This window comes from Vespula pensylvanica, chromosome 7, assembly GCF_014466175.1.
Source record: "Vespula pensylvanica isolate Volc-1 chromosome 7, ASM1446617v1, whole genome shotgun sequence".
In the NCBI taxonomy this organism is placed as follows: domain Eukaryota; kingdom Metazoa; phylum Arthropoda; class Insecta; order Hymenoptera; family Vespidae; genus Vespula; species Vespula pensylvanica.
In genome coordinates, this window is record NC_057691.1 from 6,609,951 (window position 1) to 6,628,643 (window position 18,693).

The window sequence follows — 18,693 nt, forward strand, 5'->3', positions numbered from 1 at the left end:
GTAATTACTAATTGATAATTGATTTTTAAAATCACTTGGAAATTTTTTTCCCACCCTGTACTATTATATCGAATACTCTAATATCATTACATATATGTGTATATGTTAACATTTCGATTCCATCCCCTGTAATATAATTTTGTCAAAACAATAACAAATAAAAATATTAGGCAGCACAGAATATAATATTGTCTTAATATTTAATAAGAATTTCATATGGGTGTCTGTTTCTATGTGTATTTACATCGTATTATCTTAATAATAATGACTGCAAATCTACCAATCTCAAATCTCTACAATTTATTACATATATATATATATATATACACGTCAATATTCTTTCATCATTACTATACAAATAAAAAGATATAGCTTAAAAAAAAAAAAAGAAAAAAAAGGAAAGAAAGGAAAGAAAAAAAAAAAGAGAAAAAAGAATATATTGGTACTTCGTTTAGAAATCTTTGTAGTTTTTTGGTTAAACTATTGGTTATTTTAAGATATCTAGTACATAGAATATGATGTATATATATACATACATACATACATATATATATATATATATATATATATATATATATACACATACATACATATATATATACGTACACAAGATAGACTTTTCTTTCATTATAAATTATCATACTGCACTTGATACTTGGTATTTTTAAGTAAACTGCAATTTGAAATAAGCGAATAATATGTATATGGACTCTTATCGTTGATTTATAATAATTTAATCAATATATGATCTTTTCATTGCAATTCGAGATTCTCATGTCGTGCAATATAATATTGAATAATACTTGATCGAATTTCAATATATTAATAAGAGCCAAAATGTCGTGATAATAGTAATAAACGTAACACACGAATTTAAAGAAAAAATAATCAACATTTAATATTTTTATCATCAAAAAAGGGAGAAAGAGAAAGAGGAAAAGAGAGAGAAAGAGAGAAAGAAAAAGAAAGAGAAAAATATCTCTTCATAATAAAACTAATTATTGCCATAATATTTTAACCAATTATTTGTACGCAATATATAATTATAACAAAGTATAAATCAATCAAATATATAGAATAATAGTCTATAACAGAATGAAGTAAAATAAAAAATAAAAAAAAAAAAAAAGAAAGAAAAAAAAGAAAACGGGAAAGAAAGAAAAGGTATGCGTTAAAACACGATCTTTTCCAAAAAAAGAAAACAACATTTAAATTCATTTTGCAAAAAGCATTTCAATAAAACATCATATACAAACAAATATAATAACAACGTAATCGTAAAGAACCGTAAAAATGGGCCCATTAAGAAAATTTAACGATTTATAAATTTTCGCTTATAGTTTGCCGATTACTTTGAAATATATGTGACAGTGGAGCAGCGCTGCAAAAAGAAATAGAAAATTCTAAAGTATTCAAAAATATAGTTTCTCTAAAGAGTCATAATATATAATATAATATTATCGTATCTTCAATCTCTCGGTCAAAGATAAAAAATGTACTTTCATCGATAGTGCATGTATGTGTATGTGTGTGTATGTATTGAGAGAAAGAGAGAGAGAGAGAAAGAGAAAGAGAAAGAGAGAGAGAGAGAGAGAGAGAGAGAGAGAGACAGAAAAAAAAGCAATGTATGTCAGCACATCGTGTTCCAGCATTAAATCTGGCCCAGTTGGTAATTCCAGTTTGGCGGAAGGTACACAACACAACACAGGGTTCCATGCGTATGCGTATGGTCTACCTGAAAGGATGAAGGACTACTTTTTTTTGCTAGACTTTCTAGGGCACTGAGGCTTTCTATGTCGTGGTGTCTTCTTTCGGTAATACCTTCAATGTAAAAATTATCCGATTACGCTCCAAAAGACGTCGCCATCATTTAACACATGATGTCTCTTAATCTCTCCTCGATGATAAAGGTAAGGATGACGAAGACTTGATGAAACGTCATTCTAAAGCACGAGCATTAGCATTAGCATTAGCATTTAGAATGAAGGCCCTTTATTCAGGGGCCGTTAGCAAATCCTAGGCAAGCTCTCTCTTTGCCTTAGCCTCTGCATAAAACTGTGTCGTCGCGTTCGTTGCATTTACAGCGGTCGAATGGAAGTGTTGCGTGAGGATATAGACTACAGCTTCATAAGTTGCCATTATTATAGCGGTATTTGGGATCTGCCTTATTAAATGAGTTCCAAGTCCACGATATAAACCTTTTGTTCCTTCCTCGATATATACGATGTTCAACGTTTGTAAGAACGTTCGATATTTTGTACCTTCCTCACGCAAACGCGTTCTTGCCACTTCTAAAAGATAAACAAAATAAGAAATCTCGTCAGACATCTTCGATATATATATTTATAGGTCTTATGTATCAAGAATCATAATTGGGTAACATTTTCTTTCTATCTTTTCTTTTTTTTTGTTTGTTTGATTTTTTTATCTTTATATTTCTTTTCTTTTTCTTTTTCTTTTTTTTTTTTTCGAGGAAACTACATAATAATATACTCTCCGTAAATGCGATGCATCGAAGGCAAAAGAAACAGATAACTTGGCTGAGGTTCGCTTTTTCTTTTTTTTTTCCCCTCCCCCCCCCCCTTTTCATTTTTCTTTTTAACTTTCGTTTTTCTTTTTTACCATTCGTGCAACTAGTTTTTAGTCGCATATAAAAATGGAATATACGAGGTACGCCCAGATTACAAATCACTACAATTTCTTTCATCATTTCTTTTATCTTTTACTTTAACGGCACACACTCGTTATTCGAGTAATAGGATATATAGAAGTCTAACTTAATACGTAATTGCTCGTTGAATGGTTGGCACGTGAAATATATAGGCTCGTACTATTTTTAGAACAATTGGCAGAATCTTGTTTACAGTCGTTTACAAAAGTGACAGACGAGAACGACAGTTTAACTGTTATATACATCAAATGGGTATATGTACTTATTGTAATAATAAATATTAAAACGAACGATATAAAATCCAATCATGATCTCTGGAAAATATTCAAAAGTTACGTAGATATCCTATTCTTCAAAAATTATTCGTATTTTATGGGGGGCGAAGAAAAAAAAATGAATAAATAAATAAATGGAAAGAAAGAAAGAAATAAAAATAAAAAATAAAAAGAAAGAATTTCTTCTATCTAAATTCACTATTTTTTCACGACTTTATGACAATTATTATGCAATAAGCATAACAACTTCGCAGATAATTATGGAATAATAATTTTTATACTAATGAGATCATTTCAATCTGTTTTACCTGCTGTTAATTAATTTCCCATTATACAACTTCTTATAATATCAATAATATATATATTATATATGTGCGTATATCATACATGTATATATATATATATATATATATATATATATATATACACACACACACACACATACACACACGCGTTGATATTCGAGGTTAGGATCTTATAAAAGAAAAATTTACATAATGAATAATCATCAAGAAGTAAGAATGTAAAGAAAACATCGACTCTAACTTTACTCTAAATAATTTTTGGCTGATTCAATTGGACGGAAATAAACTGAAAATAATTCTTAGCTAAGGAAACGTATTTACGCGTACATACAAGTGCGTACATAGATCAGCGGCCATATTGAAATTAGAAAATCTATTCCCGGAAGCACTAATTATTCACAGATTCAAAGATTTCTTTTCTCCTTTCATTTCATTTACTACTGTAATTATTGTAATTAAATGTGTATTTCGACACAATTTTTTTAATCGATATTTACTACTTCTTTTTTTGCTATTACTATTTTTTTTGTTTTCTCTTTCTTTTTCTTTTTTCTTACCGTGAGGATAAGCGATCGTTGATGCGATCGTTTTAGAAAATGAACCAGCTGCCATAAATTCTACAAAATCACGGAACGTTTTTCTCTCGTCCTCCCTTGAAGAAACTCCCGTCCTTGTCGCCATAAGCCATGCCTTTACAGCTTCGTAAATCACAAAGTGTATCACAGTCTCACTTATACCTACGTAGGACGCCATAATACCCTTATAAAATCCTCGGATACCCTGTAAATGAAAAATGTAAAAAGATAAAAAAAATAAACAAATAAAAAAAAGTAGGAAAAATGTAAAAAAATAAAAAACAAAAAAGTGCCATTAACATATATATATATATATAAATAAAAAAAAACAATTGTTGAGAATAAAATTCGAGAGATGGCGCCAGCTTTGCCTTTATAAATCTCTCTCTCTCTCTCTTTCACTTTCTCTCTCTCTCTCTCTCTCTCTCTCTCTCTCTCTCTCTCTCTCTCTCTCTCTCTCTCTCTCTCTCTCTCTCTCTCTCTCTCTCTCTCTCTCTCTCTCTCTCTCTCTCTCTCTTTTAACGGAAATTAATCTGGAACTTATATTCTCAGCAACTCGTACAATTTGTCAGAGAAGTGATATCGTCTCGTCTTTCTCCGTAAAGAAATTTTTAAATGAAAGTTCAGGAGAACCTCCAACATGGTCGTTTCCAAAAGGTTTGTCCCAGGATTGACAGATTAATTTCTAAGAGAATTAACGTCGTAAATTACTTTCTATCCTGGGACAATTACACGTATTATACTCGAATGAACGATCACAAGAACTCTCTCAACATAATAACGAGCAGTTTCTCGACAAGGTCGTCTCCGTCGTCACAGTCGTCTATGGGGTCCATTTATGATGGACTTGGCAATGAGATTCCGTACACATATATACATACGTCTTACAAGTTTAACAGTATTATATATTTTGGAAAACAAGAGAGTGAGAGAGAAAGAGAGAGAGAAAGAAAGAAAGAGAAAGAACAATAATAAATGCAAGCATTACTTCGAAAGTTAAATCGAGTTTCAAATTAGACAGATACGACTGATAAACGAGCACACACACAGACACACACCAAAATCAAAATTATATTATTCAGATTTCCTCTAGTTTCATTAATAATTCAAATTTAATCTAGCTATATATCGATATGAGCAAATGAATATTTCTGTTAAACGATACTATTGTCATCGGTGTGTGTTAATCTCACAGAACGTTAGCCAAGAACGTTTGAAATATGTATATATAAGCATCTTCATTGTTTACTGACTCAAATACTCGATTCTCAGACTCGAGTATTTATGATACAAGCTTAAAAAATAGACTACTCCTTTAATATATGGCGCCTGTACGATTAGTAAACTGACGTTATCTACGTGCACGGTTAATAGACCGGAAAGGATCAAAATTTAATCCAATTAAGTTAATCAAGCAAAATACTTTCTAAAATGATTATAACGAACCAAACCGCCAATCGAACTTGGAAGCTATCGATAAAATAAACATTTTTTATTGGTTAATTTTTTAAGATTCCATTGGAAAATAATAAACGCTTTCTGATTGGTCAAGACACACTTAATTTTAAACTATCGAAACATGGACGCGATAAATCAATCAAAAGTTCTTAGATGATTCATAAAATTACTCTCCTTCGAAACTTTGTACATTAATTTCTTTTTTCCAGATTGTAAAAGTTACAAAATGATTTGTAGGAACTTTTGAAAAAAAAAATCTAGATATATCAATGTTTGTAAATACGAACAAAAAAAAAAGAAAAGAGAAATAAAAAATGTAACAAACAAACGAATAAAAACACACAGAGACACGTACACACATTGATACACATAATTAATTACTTATCACATATAAGCACTATTGAAATTTTTATTTGGCGCATATCACGCATTAATTCGAAATAATATAAAGAGGCCCGCCTACCAGACGCGTTTTGCAGTATGTATTTTTGTCCCGAGTTACTATTCGTAGGTCGAAGAGACCATTTTAAAACCTGGCTCACGTTCGTCGACAATCTTATGTTAGCGTAGTATGCGCAATCCTGAGCAATAATACAATGTATGTATGTGTATATATATATATACACATATACACACAGATACACAAACACATATATACATACATTTTCTTTCGCTCGTACGAATTCCACGCGAAACTTAACGCGGTCGTGCGCACCTCTTCGAATTGCTTATTTTCTTTAACTGTTTCCTGTCGAGCCTCTCGTTTAACCTTCCCCCCTTCTTCTTTTACCTCCCTCTATATCACACCTCACTTCATTACTCTTTCGATATAATTTAAATTAACCGTAAAAGATAAATCGAAAAAACTGTTATTATGTTTCGTCGGTAATGTAGGACATCTTTCCTTTCCTTCCACTCTTTTAATATGATATATTACTATAAAGAATTTTTAATATTAAACTTGCTAGATATTTGTACAACCCATGCGAGAGTAGATTTGATCGATTAAACGACGTTTGCCAAAAAATATGAACATACATAATGGCATAGGAAGAAAGAGGAAAGGAAAGGGGAAAGAAAAATGTCAATATTTTTTGAAACCTTCTGCCTTTCAAGGAAAGTTGAGAATTTACGTACGTATGAATTATCGAAGAACAAGATGGATGTTAACGAGGTTAGAAAAAACAGTATGAGTTAAAAAAATAAAAAAATAAAAGAAAAAGGAAATAAGAAAAAAGAACAACGATTGGATATATTGTCGATGATAAGAGACGACAATGAAATAGAAAAGAAATAAAGACGATGACACAGTAACGACGACGACGACGGCGACGACGACGACAACAAATTTTACTATTACTACTACTATTGTTATTATTTCGAGAGACTTTATTCTTTTTTTCTTTTCTTTTAAATCTTTGAACAAAAAAAAAGAAATTATCAATGAAAAGAAGAATTCATCTTACCGACTGTCGATATATCCTCCGCATACATTCCATCGCAGTGATTTTGTTTGTTCGATGATCCAGCTGAAGTCTGGTTTTGATAAACCAAATAGGATTTGTCAACGTGCACGCCACGAAACCTGTAACGAAATTAACACGTTGTATTATCTAAAAGATTCTTTTCTCTTTTTCTTTTTTTTTTTCCTTTTTAATTTACGTACATACACACATATATATATATATATATATATATATATATATATATATATTCTTGCGTCTTCTTGTATGCAAGGAGATACATATATCTAAATTCTGGCAAAATCGATCGAAGGACATTTTATACGTATCGTGTTTACGATGCCAAGTTCTAAATTCAAAATTCCCGCAAGAGAACTTCATCGAAAAAAATGAATCGACCTTGAAAGTATCATTTTATGCGGCAAAAAAAAAAAAAGAAAGAAAAATCAAAAAAAAAATAATAATATTACATCATATATCGATCTATTTTCAACATGATCGATGTCCTGCTAAACCGAGTTCGCATGTTGGTTGAAAAACATTTTGATCGAAGTTATCGCGTAAAAGCTTTTACATACCTATATACATATATACATACGTATATACATAAACGATGTTTTTCAATTACTTAGATTATTACTTCCATAATCCTTTTATCATCTAAGTGAAACAATTTTGTTACTAAATATCCACCAACATAAATAGACATTATACATTAACATACATAGCAAACATCCATGTATGGTATACTTTTACATAGTATCTCATTGTTCCATATATCAAAATACATAAACTAGATTTTGAGATATTATCTAACTTTTGATGAAGATTAAATTATCCCTTTCCTTTTCCTATTAAACGAACGCAACGTAAATCGAACTTTCAATCGAGTCTCGAATTATATGGAAAAGCTATCGATCAATCCTCGATAATCTAAAATCGAGTAAATTCAGTTTGAAGATATTTCTTTTTCAGCAAGTTAATTTTATCTCCATTGATCGATTTTTCTTTTTTGTTACAATAAAAAAAAGATCTGAAGAAATAACTTCAGTCACAATGAGTGATTCGGAAGTTTGAAAAAAATATAATGACAAACCTAAGAAGAAACTACAATTTGATATAATTTTAATAATTGCATGATATAAGAGTTGTTCCATGGATTGATAATTTGTTTGCAAAACTATCATGAAAAGTTCATGACAGTTAATAATATAATCGATGCAAATAAATAAAATATATTTGTTATTCGTTCAACCGATCATATATGAAAGACGTATTATTATCGATGATAACATAAATAAAAAATAAATGATAGAGATATAATAATAGCTAGATCATCAAAAGTAAACATCGAGAATTGAAATAGAAGTTTCTGTTATAACTTGGGTCCCAAAATTTTTATCTCTATCCCTGGGATATCTGCATAATATTTACAGATACGAATTAAACAAACAAGAGTGTATATGTATGTGTGCATCTATACACATGTTCGTTACATAATTTACAGCTTGACAAGAGACCATTGGAGACGATCGATAATATCTAAGAAGACGACATCGAGAGACTCACATACACATGAGCTTGCAATTATTCGATATAAGATACAGTTCTACCATACAACTACTACAACTTATGACTACAACTACGACTACAATTACGACTACGACTACGACGACGATGACTTACAAAGCTAGCTTTTAAAGCTAAATTCTACAGAGAGAGAAAGATAGATAGATAGATAGATAGATAGATAGATAAAGATAGAGAGAGAGAGAGAGAGCTGGCTTGTGTCTCTCAGAGCAGTCCCATTGACCCAGTTTGCGGCCGACCACAGGAGCAATGCACCACACACACACACACACACACACACACACATACAAATATACATACACACATACCCTACAAAGCTGCCATACTCTACACCTATAATAATCCTTGTCTTTTTTATTTCGTTGTGTCTTCTTTATCAGCGTACTGATAATATCGGTATTATGTTATGCAAATCATAATATTGCAAGACGCATACAATTTGATATAACGAATAGAAAGAAATATCGTCGTCGTAAAAATGTCAAGAAAATATCAAAAAAGTTATGTTAGTTATAAATCTTGATTTGTGATGTTATTCGAGTTATATATAACTCTATCATTTGTTTTAAATTTATGTTATCATTGATAATAATACGCGTTTCATATATGATCAGTTGAATGAATAGCAAGAATATTCTATTCATTTACATTGGTTAGTGAAGTCATCAAAGAATTGATATAGTATTAACACAAAGTTACGGTATATAGTATACAAATATGTGTATGTGTGTATATATATATATATATATGTATATATATATATTTACCTGTTTAGAGTAGATAAAGTAAGACAGGTCAGGGACGAAAGAATAGAGATAATAAAGAGTTAGTAAATACGACAAATTTACTACGCAGTCTTTTCTAATCTATTCTGACGGCAATAGAAAAATATTTCGTTTTGTTAGAAAACATGGATCTTCACAAACGATAATTAATAAATAAGTAATCCTAGTATACAGTTAACGGGTCGTTGTCCTTGTAAAACAATTAATTCTCAGTTTAATTAAGCGACCATTTCTCATTGATATCTTCAAGCGATCCTAGTTAGGCCAACTCAGCATATTTACTTCTTATCTCCTTTCTTTTATCGAAAGAAAAAAAGAACATACGTATATACATACATACATACATACATACATACATACATACATATATATAGCAAGCTTAAAATTCTTTAGGGAAGCCGCTAATTTTCTCAAGCAGAGCCCTTTTCTTGCTACTCCTAACTTTTATTTACGATCTTATTATCCATCTTATTCACGTGCAACCCAATTGAAAATAAACTCTGTAGCACGTTGTCCGAAGAATCTGCGACGCATGTGGTATATGTATATGCATCTTATTATCAGGGTAACACGCCACGGGAAGTTCAATTGCGAGCATGCAAACGAAACCGTACGTGTGCCATGAACAGACATCATATACAAACACTAACATTCACTCGCAAGCAGGCAAAGCTATGTGCCTCTATATGTATATATTTAAAACTAATACAAAGAAGAATCTCAACATGCCACGAGAGAACATTACTTTGATAACTATGCTGAACAAATTGTTTTCGACGTTTTATATATATATATATATGTATATATACACATATACACACGAATATATGTAGATATTAATAGCCCTTCCTCAACGATCATTCAACGTGTTCAATCGACTATTCATGAGCACGAAGAAATCGACCATGAAAAGAAATATTCCGATCAATCGTTTCACGTCTGCTGTGAACTTTGATAACTAATTGTAAGCTTTGAGGTATCAGAAACAGAACCAAAATTGTGATATTCCGTATAATACGATCTTTCGTTTTTTTTTTTTTCGAGTATCATTAAACAAACAAATTATATAATGTTCCTGTTATCGTATTATTATTATATCAGATAATTATCGTTACACTTTACTAGAAGAAATTGTGAACACGTGTAATAAAACTTTTTTCTTTTTTAGTCTTTGAAAACTAAATTACATAATGTTCAAGTTATGTTATTATTTTTTTTATGTAGTATATAGTTGGATACTATGCGTAATTATTAATATACACTATTGTAGTCTATTATAGTATTGTAATATAATTTATATTACTCTGTAATATTATAATAAATTTTTACGGAATTGAATATTTTGTCGACATTACAATCTATCTTTTCATTACGTCTATCTTCTCATTGAGATAAGTATCTTGAATAAATGATTATCGAGTTACAACAATGTATTTTACTCGATAAAGCTTGAGTAAGTAGACAGACCTCCTTCTATCAAACATTGTTCATTATCAAAGATTCTAAAAATAAACATCGCCACTCGCGTGCATTATCTTTTGCAGAGGACGTCTTGATATCGAAAGAAAAAAATAAAAAATTCAGAATCAAAGAATTTGAGAATTTTTATAACTTAGATTCGTGACGGACGGAGAAAATTTTATGATAAAAAAAGTATCTCGCGATGAACAACTGCATCAACAACAAAAAAAAAAAAAATCTCTCCGCTAATATTAAATGATAATATTAAACAGAACAAAATAAAACAATTATGATAACTTTAACCTCCGATGCGATAAAAATAAAAACCTCAAACAAAAAAAAAAAAGGAAAAGAAAAAGAAAAAAATACTCTAACAATACTCGATGGTGTCTTCTTTTTATTCATTACATAACATGATTATCATAGTGGATCGCACGAGTGCAATCATAATCATGCGAAAATTTACCGATGAGAATAAATTTACTGTCCCTTGGTCGACGTGCTTTTAGTCGCTAGTAAATACACACGTTCGATACAGTGTACGAAATGAAGAGAGAGAGAGAGAAAGAGAGCCAGAGAGGGAGGAAGGAGAGAAAGGGTATTGAATTACAGCCAAACAGTAGTCAATTTAAAAATAGAATCTAGCTTAGCGAACACACATCATCTACATATATATATACTCACTCCTCTCTCTCTCTCGGTCGTTGTTCCTGACTCCAAAGAAAACAAAGAGTACGAGTAAAATAGCAAAAAACGGGGAAGGGAGGGAGAAAGAAAGTGGGAGGAAAGTAAAAAAAAAAAATGAACAAATTTGTGGACACCGGATAGTTTGGATTCATCTTCTAAATTGATCTTAAAAGGACTTTGTTATATTACCATTCGTGTCCAATCTATAGATATGAAAAGAAGGAGGTGGGGTGAGTGGGGAGGAGATAAAGGGAGGAAAAGGGGAAGGGGAAGATGAAACGAAGAAGGTGGTTTCAAGGTGACCCACAGCTAGTTGGTAAACACGCAAGTAAACAGTATCTACCGGGAGAGGGGAACACAACACACAATACGAAATCGATATAGATCCCTATTTTCTAAATGTGTATGTGTGCATTCTTCTATCCTCTCTTCATTCTCTCTCTCTCTCTCTCTCTCTCTCTCCCCCCCTTACACATATACAAGCACGCTTGCTTATCTAAACGTCCATTGTATTCCTATTACAAGGAAGAAGAGATTGTATAATATAATAAGATCAAATTCTAACCATGCGTGTCCTCTTTTTACAACATGTATGTATATAATGTATATGCAGTTATGAAATACGAAGGACAAACACATCAAGAAATACACACGAACGCATGCATCATTGCATCGATAAAATAATAATGATATCGAATCAAACGTTGGCGCCACATTGCACTCTTTATCTCATATCTCTTTCATTTTTTTTCCATTTTCTTTTTTTTTCTTTTTTATTTATTTATTTTCATTATTTATTTATTTATTTATTTTTATTTCTTTTTTTTTTCTTTTTTTTTTTTTTTAATACCTCGCGTAAAAATATTGAAAATATATCGATCGTTTTTGTATATTTATTTTGTTATATAGGATAGTTTAAAAGCTTTTAAATGATTTAAAAAATTCAAATCTTCTTCGAGTCTATTCACAGGTTAAATATTTTTTTAGAATTTTTGGCTTAAATCGTATTATCTTTGAAAATATTTGATACGTCGTAGATATAGAAACGATAGGTTCTTACAGGAAAATGAATGTAGAATGAAAATTGAGGTTACTAGATAAAGAATTAATTTTGAATTTGACCTCATTAAATGCATGTACTACGTAAATCGTTGCAACTCTTTTTTTTTGACAACATATCGTAAGATAATTATATTAATTCTGTTGAATGGTAAATAGCATGAAAAAATAGTCAAAAATGATGGTAAAAATTTTGAACTACTAAATAGAAACTATAGAATCGAAGATAATTTTCATGAATTAAAATTAAAGAACCCGGCCTTCTTAAAAAACGAAGTGAAATGCCTACGTGACCATCTGCACGTGTCAAAAGGGAAAGGGAAGAGGGAACATGGAAATGAGGACAAACATATTCTCTATCTGAAGCTTCTCGAATTATTTTCTTCGAATAGTTCTTTCCTAAGGAAAAATAAAATTAGTCGTGAAGATTAATGATTATTACGTTGCAATTATAACGTTCATTGTAATAAAAATTAAGGAGTATGAATACATAAACAGAAATAGATAAACGAAGGAATTAAATCGACAGATGAATGACTTATCGATTACGTTTTATCAATGAACTATAAACAAAGATCAACAATCGGAATTAACCAGATGATAATAGCACTTAGCAATCGTTTCCTTCTCCTTCTTCTCATTTTCTCCCTTTCCCTCTACCTCTCTCTTTCTACATTGAAATTTTCTTGTTTTAAAATTGCAATTGTTTTTTTTTTTTTTTTTTTAAATTAATCAATTTATATAATTCGAACCTTTGCAGATCAAACGTTCATATCTATTTTGTCGCTGCAAAAATTGTTTTTCTAACCAAAAAAAAAAAAAAAAAAAATGATAAAATCATTCCTTTCGTTGATATATAAATGAAAAAGGAAATTGATCGATATAATTTGTCAAACTATTGTAGATCTTACTTTGATGTAAATGTGAAACGTATATGATTCGAACGAGTATCCGTCCGTGCGTCCATTTTTATTCAAATAAAATAATTACGTGTATTTTTGTTAATAAATAAATAAATAAATAAGTAAAGAAATTAAAACAAAAAAAAAAAAGAAATAAAAAAGAAACAAAATAATGTCCGTGAAAAAATTCATGGCTCCCCCGCGGAGAAATCTTCGACGGAGGCAATCTCATTCTGGGTTAAAGTTCAATTTCACCCATCGAAAGAACAGATAACTTATCTATATTGTCTCTGCTAATAACATTGTCTTATTAAACGATGACGTACGAAGAAACACGAAAGAGAGAGAGAAGTATTGGAGGGAGAGAGGAGAGTTATAAAAAGAAAATCATTGAAAAAGACTTTCGTAGTTCTTATCGAGTTGTCTGATTTCTAATAATAGAAATAAAAATGGAAAAAATGTATGAATAAATAAGAACAATATATATAAAAGTATACATATTATTTAAATGCACGTATTTTCGATATGTTGTCTCTTATCAAACGTTGTCTTTGATGATGAGATTATCGCCAAAAATTTCCTAAAATATCTTTTCGATAAACAAATATTTAAAAAAAAAAAAAAAAAAAAAAAAAAAAGAAAAGAAAAGGAGAGAGAAAAAGCGTTTTTTACGTTCAATAAAATACAAACACTGTTATAAATTTTTTATGGATTTACTAACAAATACTAAATCGTTACAAACGAATCTAATTAAATTTAATCCATTGTTTCTTTTTTTTTTCAGGCATAAAAGAAATTTAAAATTCGATTAATCTACCATACAATCGATATTTCAAATTAATAATACGAGATCAGTTTGAATCGAACGGTTAACGAAGGTTATCGATGTCGGTAAAGATCAGAATATACTATAATTATAAACTGGATATTTGCGGTAGAATGAAGAATCCATTGAGAAAGAAAGAGAACGAAGAACGCTTATGAGAATGCATTCTCTGCCTACTCTTAATCTATTAAAAATAAATAATGGAAAAAAAAAAATTATACGAGGAAACAAGATAGAATGAAAGAGACTATATGCTCTTTAATTACTACATGTTGCCTCGCATAATAAACGTATTCCTCTTAATGATAATAAATTTCTCAACTTATAATATATATAAATTATTTGTTTTCATTTCTTTTCTCTAATGAAATATTTAGGTTCAGTTATCACTAAAAATGAGAACACCTAATAGGTTGAGAACACGTTCCAATACATGTGATCATTAGGTATACATACATACATACATACATACATACATACATACATACATATATACGTAATACGTATGTGTACTGTGTATGTTTATCAAGAATCGTGATTGGTTAATTAAACGAACAAAATCGTTCGATATTTCGGCGCCGTTCCAAAAACTAACCTAAAATATTTTCAATATATAACTCCTCTATCTTCTTTTTGTATTAAGTATGTTTTCAATTAAGTATCTTTCAATAACATATACACACGCACGAGCACACACACGCACGTACACACAAAATGGAATCTAATACTTTTCTTACCAGCGCAAAATGCCGAAGATACGTGCACTATCGGAGTGTCGGGAGGTAGTATTTTGTTAAAAGCAACTTTGCTTTTCGAATATGCACAGAAGTAGATCGCCCTGGAAGGTGCTACACCAACAAGATTTGGACCAAGACCCTGGAAAAGGGCACGTATACCTTCGTTCTTAATGATGTATCTTATGCACTGGTAAATACCGGGTGTTGGATAAGCGTGTGGACCACCACCTGATGGCGTCGATACGCCACAATGTGAAAGAGCTAGGAAGGAGCACCTATATAAAAAATAATAATAATAAAAAATATATAAAAAATAAGAAAATAAAAAAAAATAAAAAGAAAAGAATAAAAAGAAATATTGATATGAGATTTTAGTTGAGACAAGTCCAGCATTCGATTTTCCTTTTTTATTCGTTTAAATATATAAAAAAAAAAAGTAGGATGAATATATCTTTTAATGTTATAAATTATTTTTCTTTTATTATTACTACTGATATTGTTATTTTTCGAATCGAAATCGGAAAAAGTTTTATATAAAAAATACAATCTTAATTATCGTCGATAATAGATCTCTATATATGTTATTACATGATTCATTACATCTTGATCTTATATATATATATATATATATATATATATATATATATATATATATATATATATATATATATATAATTAACAGATACAGGTTACGTACGTATAGGTTAAGATATTTATATGATTTTGAGATCTTTACCTTACTCAACATTTAATTTAGATATATGATACTATATGATACTAAGAATGAAATAAAATATATAAATACACTTATAGGTCATTTTTATGAGATAATTATTACGTACTTCGATAAAAGAAAATCTTATTTATTAGTAAAAATTAAATAAACGTTTATATTAGAAATTCGACGTTAATCTAATCCGACATTAATCGTAATAGTTAAGAATTGTTTTTATAATCACCTTGGATAGCCTCCTGTACACAATCTCCTTCTTTGTTCCGGCGTTGGAAAACTCTTACACGTGACATGACCGGACGTAAATTCTTTATTCACTGGTGGCGGTTGAAAACGAGACGAAGAGGATTGTAAACGCGTCTTAACCACTTCGAGAGGACAGGTCACTATGGCTCCTGTTGTACCAGCAACACTGTACTCAACAAGAACAATAAACAAACAAAAATAAAAAAAAAATAAAAAGAAAACGAAAATATTACGTGTTTGTTTATTTTTAATAGAACAAAATCATTCGATGTTTCTAATGTTTACTTCGACAGATAAAGAGATAAAGAAAGAAAGAAAGAAAGAAAGAAAGAAAGAAAGAAAGAAAGAAAGAGATCTCAACAAAATGTAAACAAGAAAAATAATAGTATGATTTTCTAAGAACGTAGTATGAAATTACGACGATGATCAATCTTGAAATATGATCTATAAATATGATATAACGAACAAGTATCGATAATAAATCTTTCTGTAATTTTTTATCTAAATTGATAAAACAAATTATTCCATTTCGGTTATATTGAAATGATAATATACATAACAGTCGTTAGATGGTGTTCGTGATAAAATATGTCGTAGACTGGAAATAATGAAAACATTTCTATGAGAAGACCTGACATTGCGTCAAAGCTAGTTATTACAAGCTATAAATGTATATGTATACGTATACGAAAGGGAACGACCGATAAACACGACATTATGTAGTATATATATATATATATATATATATATATATATATATATATATATATACATACACATCGTATATACAAGAAAAAAGGAGGAAAAAAAATAAAGAGAACGACTACGTTCGATATGTTCGTCAAATATGAAACAATTTTTACTTGCATTATTACGACATTTTCGATAACAGTAAAAATTATATATGTATATGTGTGTGTGTCTGTGTGCGTACAGAGATAATATTTTTTTTATATAAAAAAAATAAAAAATTAAAAAGAGAGAGAGAGAGAGAGACATCTACATATACGCAAACCGCGCGTTCAGAGTAATTCGACACCATAAAAAAAATATTACAGTAAAGTTTGAATTACGATTGGTTCGTCCAATTCCTTTTATCGCTAAAATACAAACAAATTTCTAAACGGTTCACCAATTTCTATGATCCACGTGTTATATAATGTCCCTCTCCCACGATGACCGATTCGATCGTTGACCAATAGATTATATCTAAAGTTGAGATTTTTTACGACAAATTATTCCTCGTTATACACGAGTTCACACCGAAATAGTGAGAGATTGAAAAATCGATGTAAACTTATGTACATACTAACCTACGTAAAGATATTTTGAGAATGACTATTACATATATATTTAATTAACATTTTCTTTTTTTTTTCTCGTTTTTTTTTTGTTCCTTTCTCCTACTTTCTTTTTCCTTTTCTTTCTTCTACAAAATAATACACGAAGAATCAATTGCAAATAATAATTATGAAAAACCTAACCTAACTTATATCGATTCAATGTTTATATCCATCGAATCAACGACACGAACAAATTTGATAATTAAATTCATTAAAATGTGCAATTACACGTATAATTAAAAAATAATTGATTATACTTGTAACGATATCGAAATGGTATAAATGTTTGTAGTCATTGATAATCTAGATACGCAATTCTTATTAGCCGGTTAAATAAAGCTGCATGCGCAAGTAGAACGTAGAAAAGCATATTAGATAGTACGGGTCAGTCTTCGAATTATTAAATAATTGAGGTTTATTAAAAAAAAAAAAAAAAAAAAAAAAAAAAAAAAAAAAAAATATTAAAAAAAAAATATTGATATCTACGAATAACATACGAAACTAATATAAAAATTTAATTAATTTTCGGCATTATAAAAAACGAATGATGAAATAATCGTAGGCGAAGTTGTTTGTAAGAGTATTTCGATACTACGTATATATGTTTTTTTTTGGATATGGAAAAGGTTATGAGAAATAAGAGAAGAAAAAAAAAATAAAATAAAATAAAAAATAAAAATAAAAAAGGGTAGGAAAAGGAAAAGACGAGGAGGGAAAGTAAAGACCGGGCCAAACGTTATGTTTCGGAATGGAATAACCAATCAGATCGTTCGGTTCACGCGGACGAGTTGTTCACACTGCGCAACAGAATGCATCGTGTACACACACATACACACATACACACGTAAATGTGAAATGCGTATGTAACCCTGACGATTGGATGTAATGAATAACGAATGATTGCTAATTATAATCGAAAAAGATATTAACATGTAACGAAATAAAAGTGTGACGAAAGAATTGATAAGAGAATGTCAATTTATTAGATCTAATGCGTAGATAAAACTCACCCTCCAGCAATGAGATGTATCGCTGTGTCGCGATCAAACATCCTTCTTAGAACAGAATTCGGTGACTTAACAATCTGGGTATCATGTACTTTCGTAATAGACGGAAAAATTTGATGTATGAAAAAAATTATTGGATAGAAGAGATCGCTGGAACAACACCACTCTTTCACCAACGTTCTTTCAAATCTCACTAATGATTTATTATAATTATCTCACACGCTCTATCACCTTACAGTAATATTATCTGATATCGGCTTTTAACACGATGTTGACCGTACACGAGGTACAAAGAAAACGAGCAACACTAAATTATTAACCGCGCACGAGTAAAACTACCGGAACGTACGACCGCTTCAAAACAACTGACTGATGCGCACTACGTTTCATATGCCGCAGCTCCTTCCCCCACCTCGCGCCTTCGATCAAACGATAGAACGTAGAGTGGGAGAACTTACCGGCTTTTGATTCGCCAACAGAGAGCGCTATGGCGCGTTTTGTTAAATTCAAAAACACGAGTTCTTTTATACAGTTTTCTTTCTTTTTTTTTTTTTTTTATTCGTTATCTTC

At 30.1% G+C, this 18,693-nt stretch overlaps 1 protein-coding gene across 3 annotated transcripts; it reads right to left on the reverse strand.

Annotated features, from left to right (window-relative positions):
- Window positions 1-1,213: 1,213 nt before the first annotated feature.
- Window positions 1,214-18,473, reverse strand: LOC122630670 (solute carrier family 25 member 36). Of its 3 annotated transcripts, none has more exons than XR_006327538.1 (7): window positions 18,127-18,473; window positions 15,754-15,939; window positions 14,795-15,069; window positions 6,751-6,869; window positions 3,809-4,031; window positions 1,822-2,291; window positions 1,214-1,381 (listed from the first exon to the last, which is right to left on the reverse strand). XR_006327538.1 is itself a non-coding variant. In XM_043815437.1 (6 exons), the coding sequence occupies exons 1-6, from the start codon at window positions 18,165-18,167 to the stop codon at window positions 2,017-2,019; spliced, it is 1,119 nt and encodes a 372-aa protein (XP_043671372.1). In that variant the 5' UTR covers window positions 18,168-18,473; the 3' UTR covers window positions 1,214-2,016. The 3 variants fall into 3 exon arrangements, 1 of the variants encoding a protein (XP_043671372.1); XR_006327537.1 differs by having other exon boundaries at window positions 1,214-1,735; XM_043815437.1 differs by having other exon boundaries at window positions 1,214-2,291.
- Between the last annotated feature and the right edge of the window lie 220 nt (window positions 18,474-18,693).

Coding starts and splice junctions, on each gene's coding strand:
- LOC122630670 (XM_043815437.1), bottom strand. CDS start 18,167: ATGTTTGATCGCGACACAGCGATACATCTCATTGCTGGAGG. Junction 15,940..18,126: donor ATACATCTCATTGCTGGAGG/GTGAGTTTTATC, acceptor TGTTGAGTACAG/TGTTGCTGGTACAACAGGAG. Junction 2,292..3,808: donor AACGATCGCTTATCCTCACG/GTAAGAAAAAAG, acceptor TTTATCTTTTAG/AAGTGGCAAGAACGCGTTTG.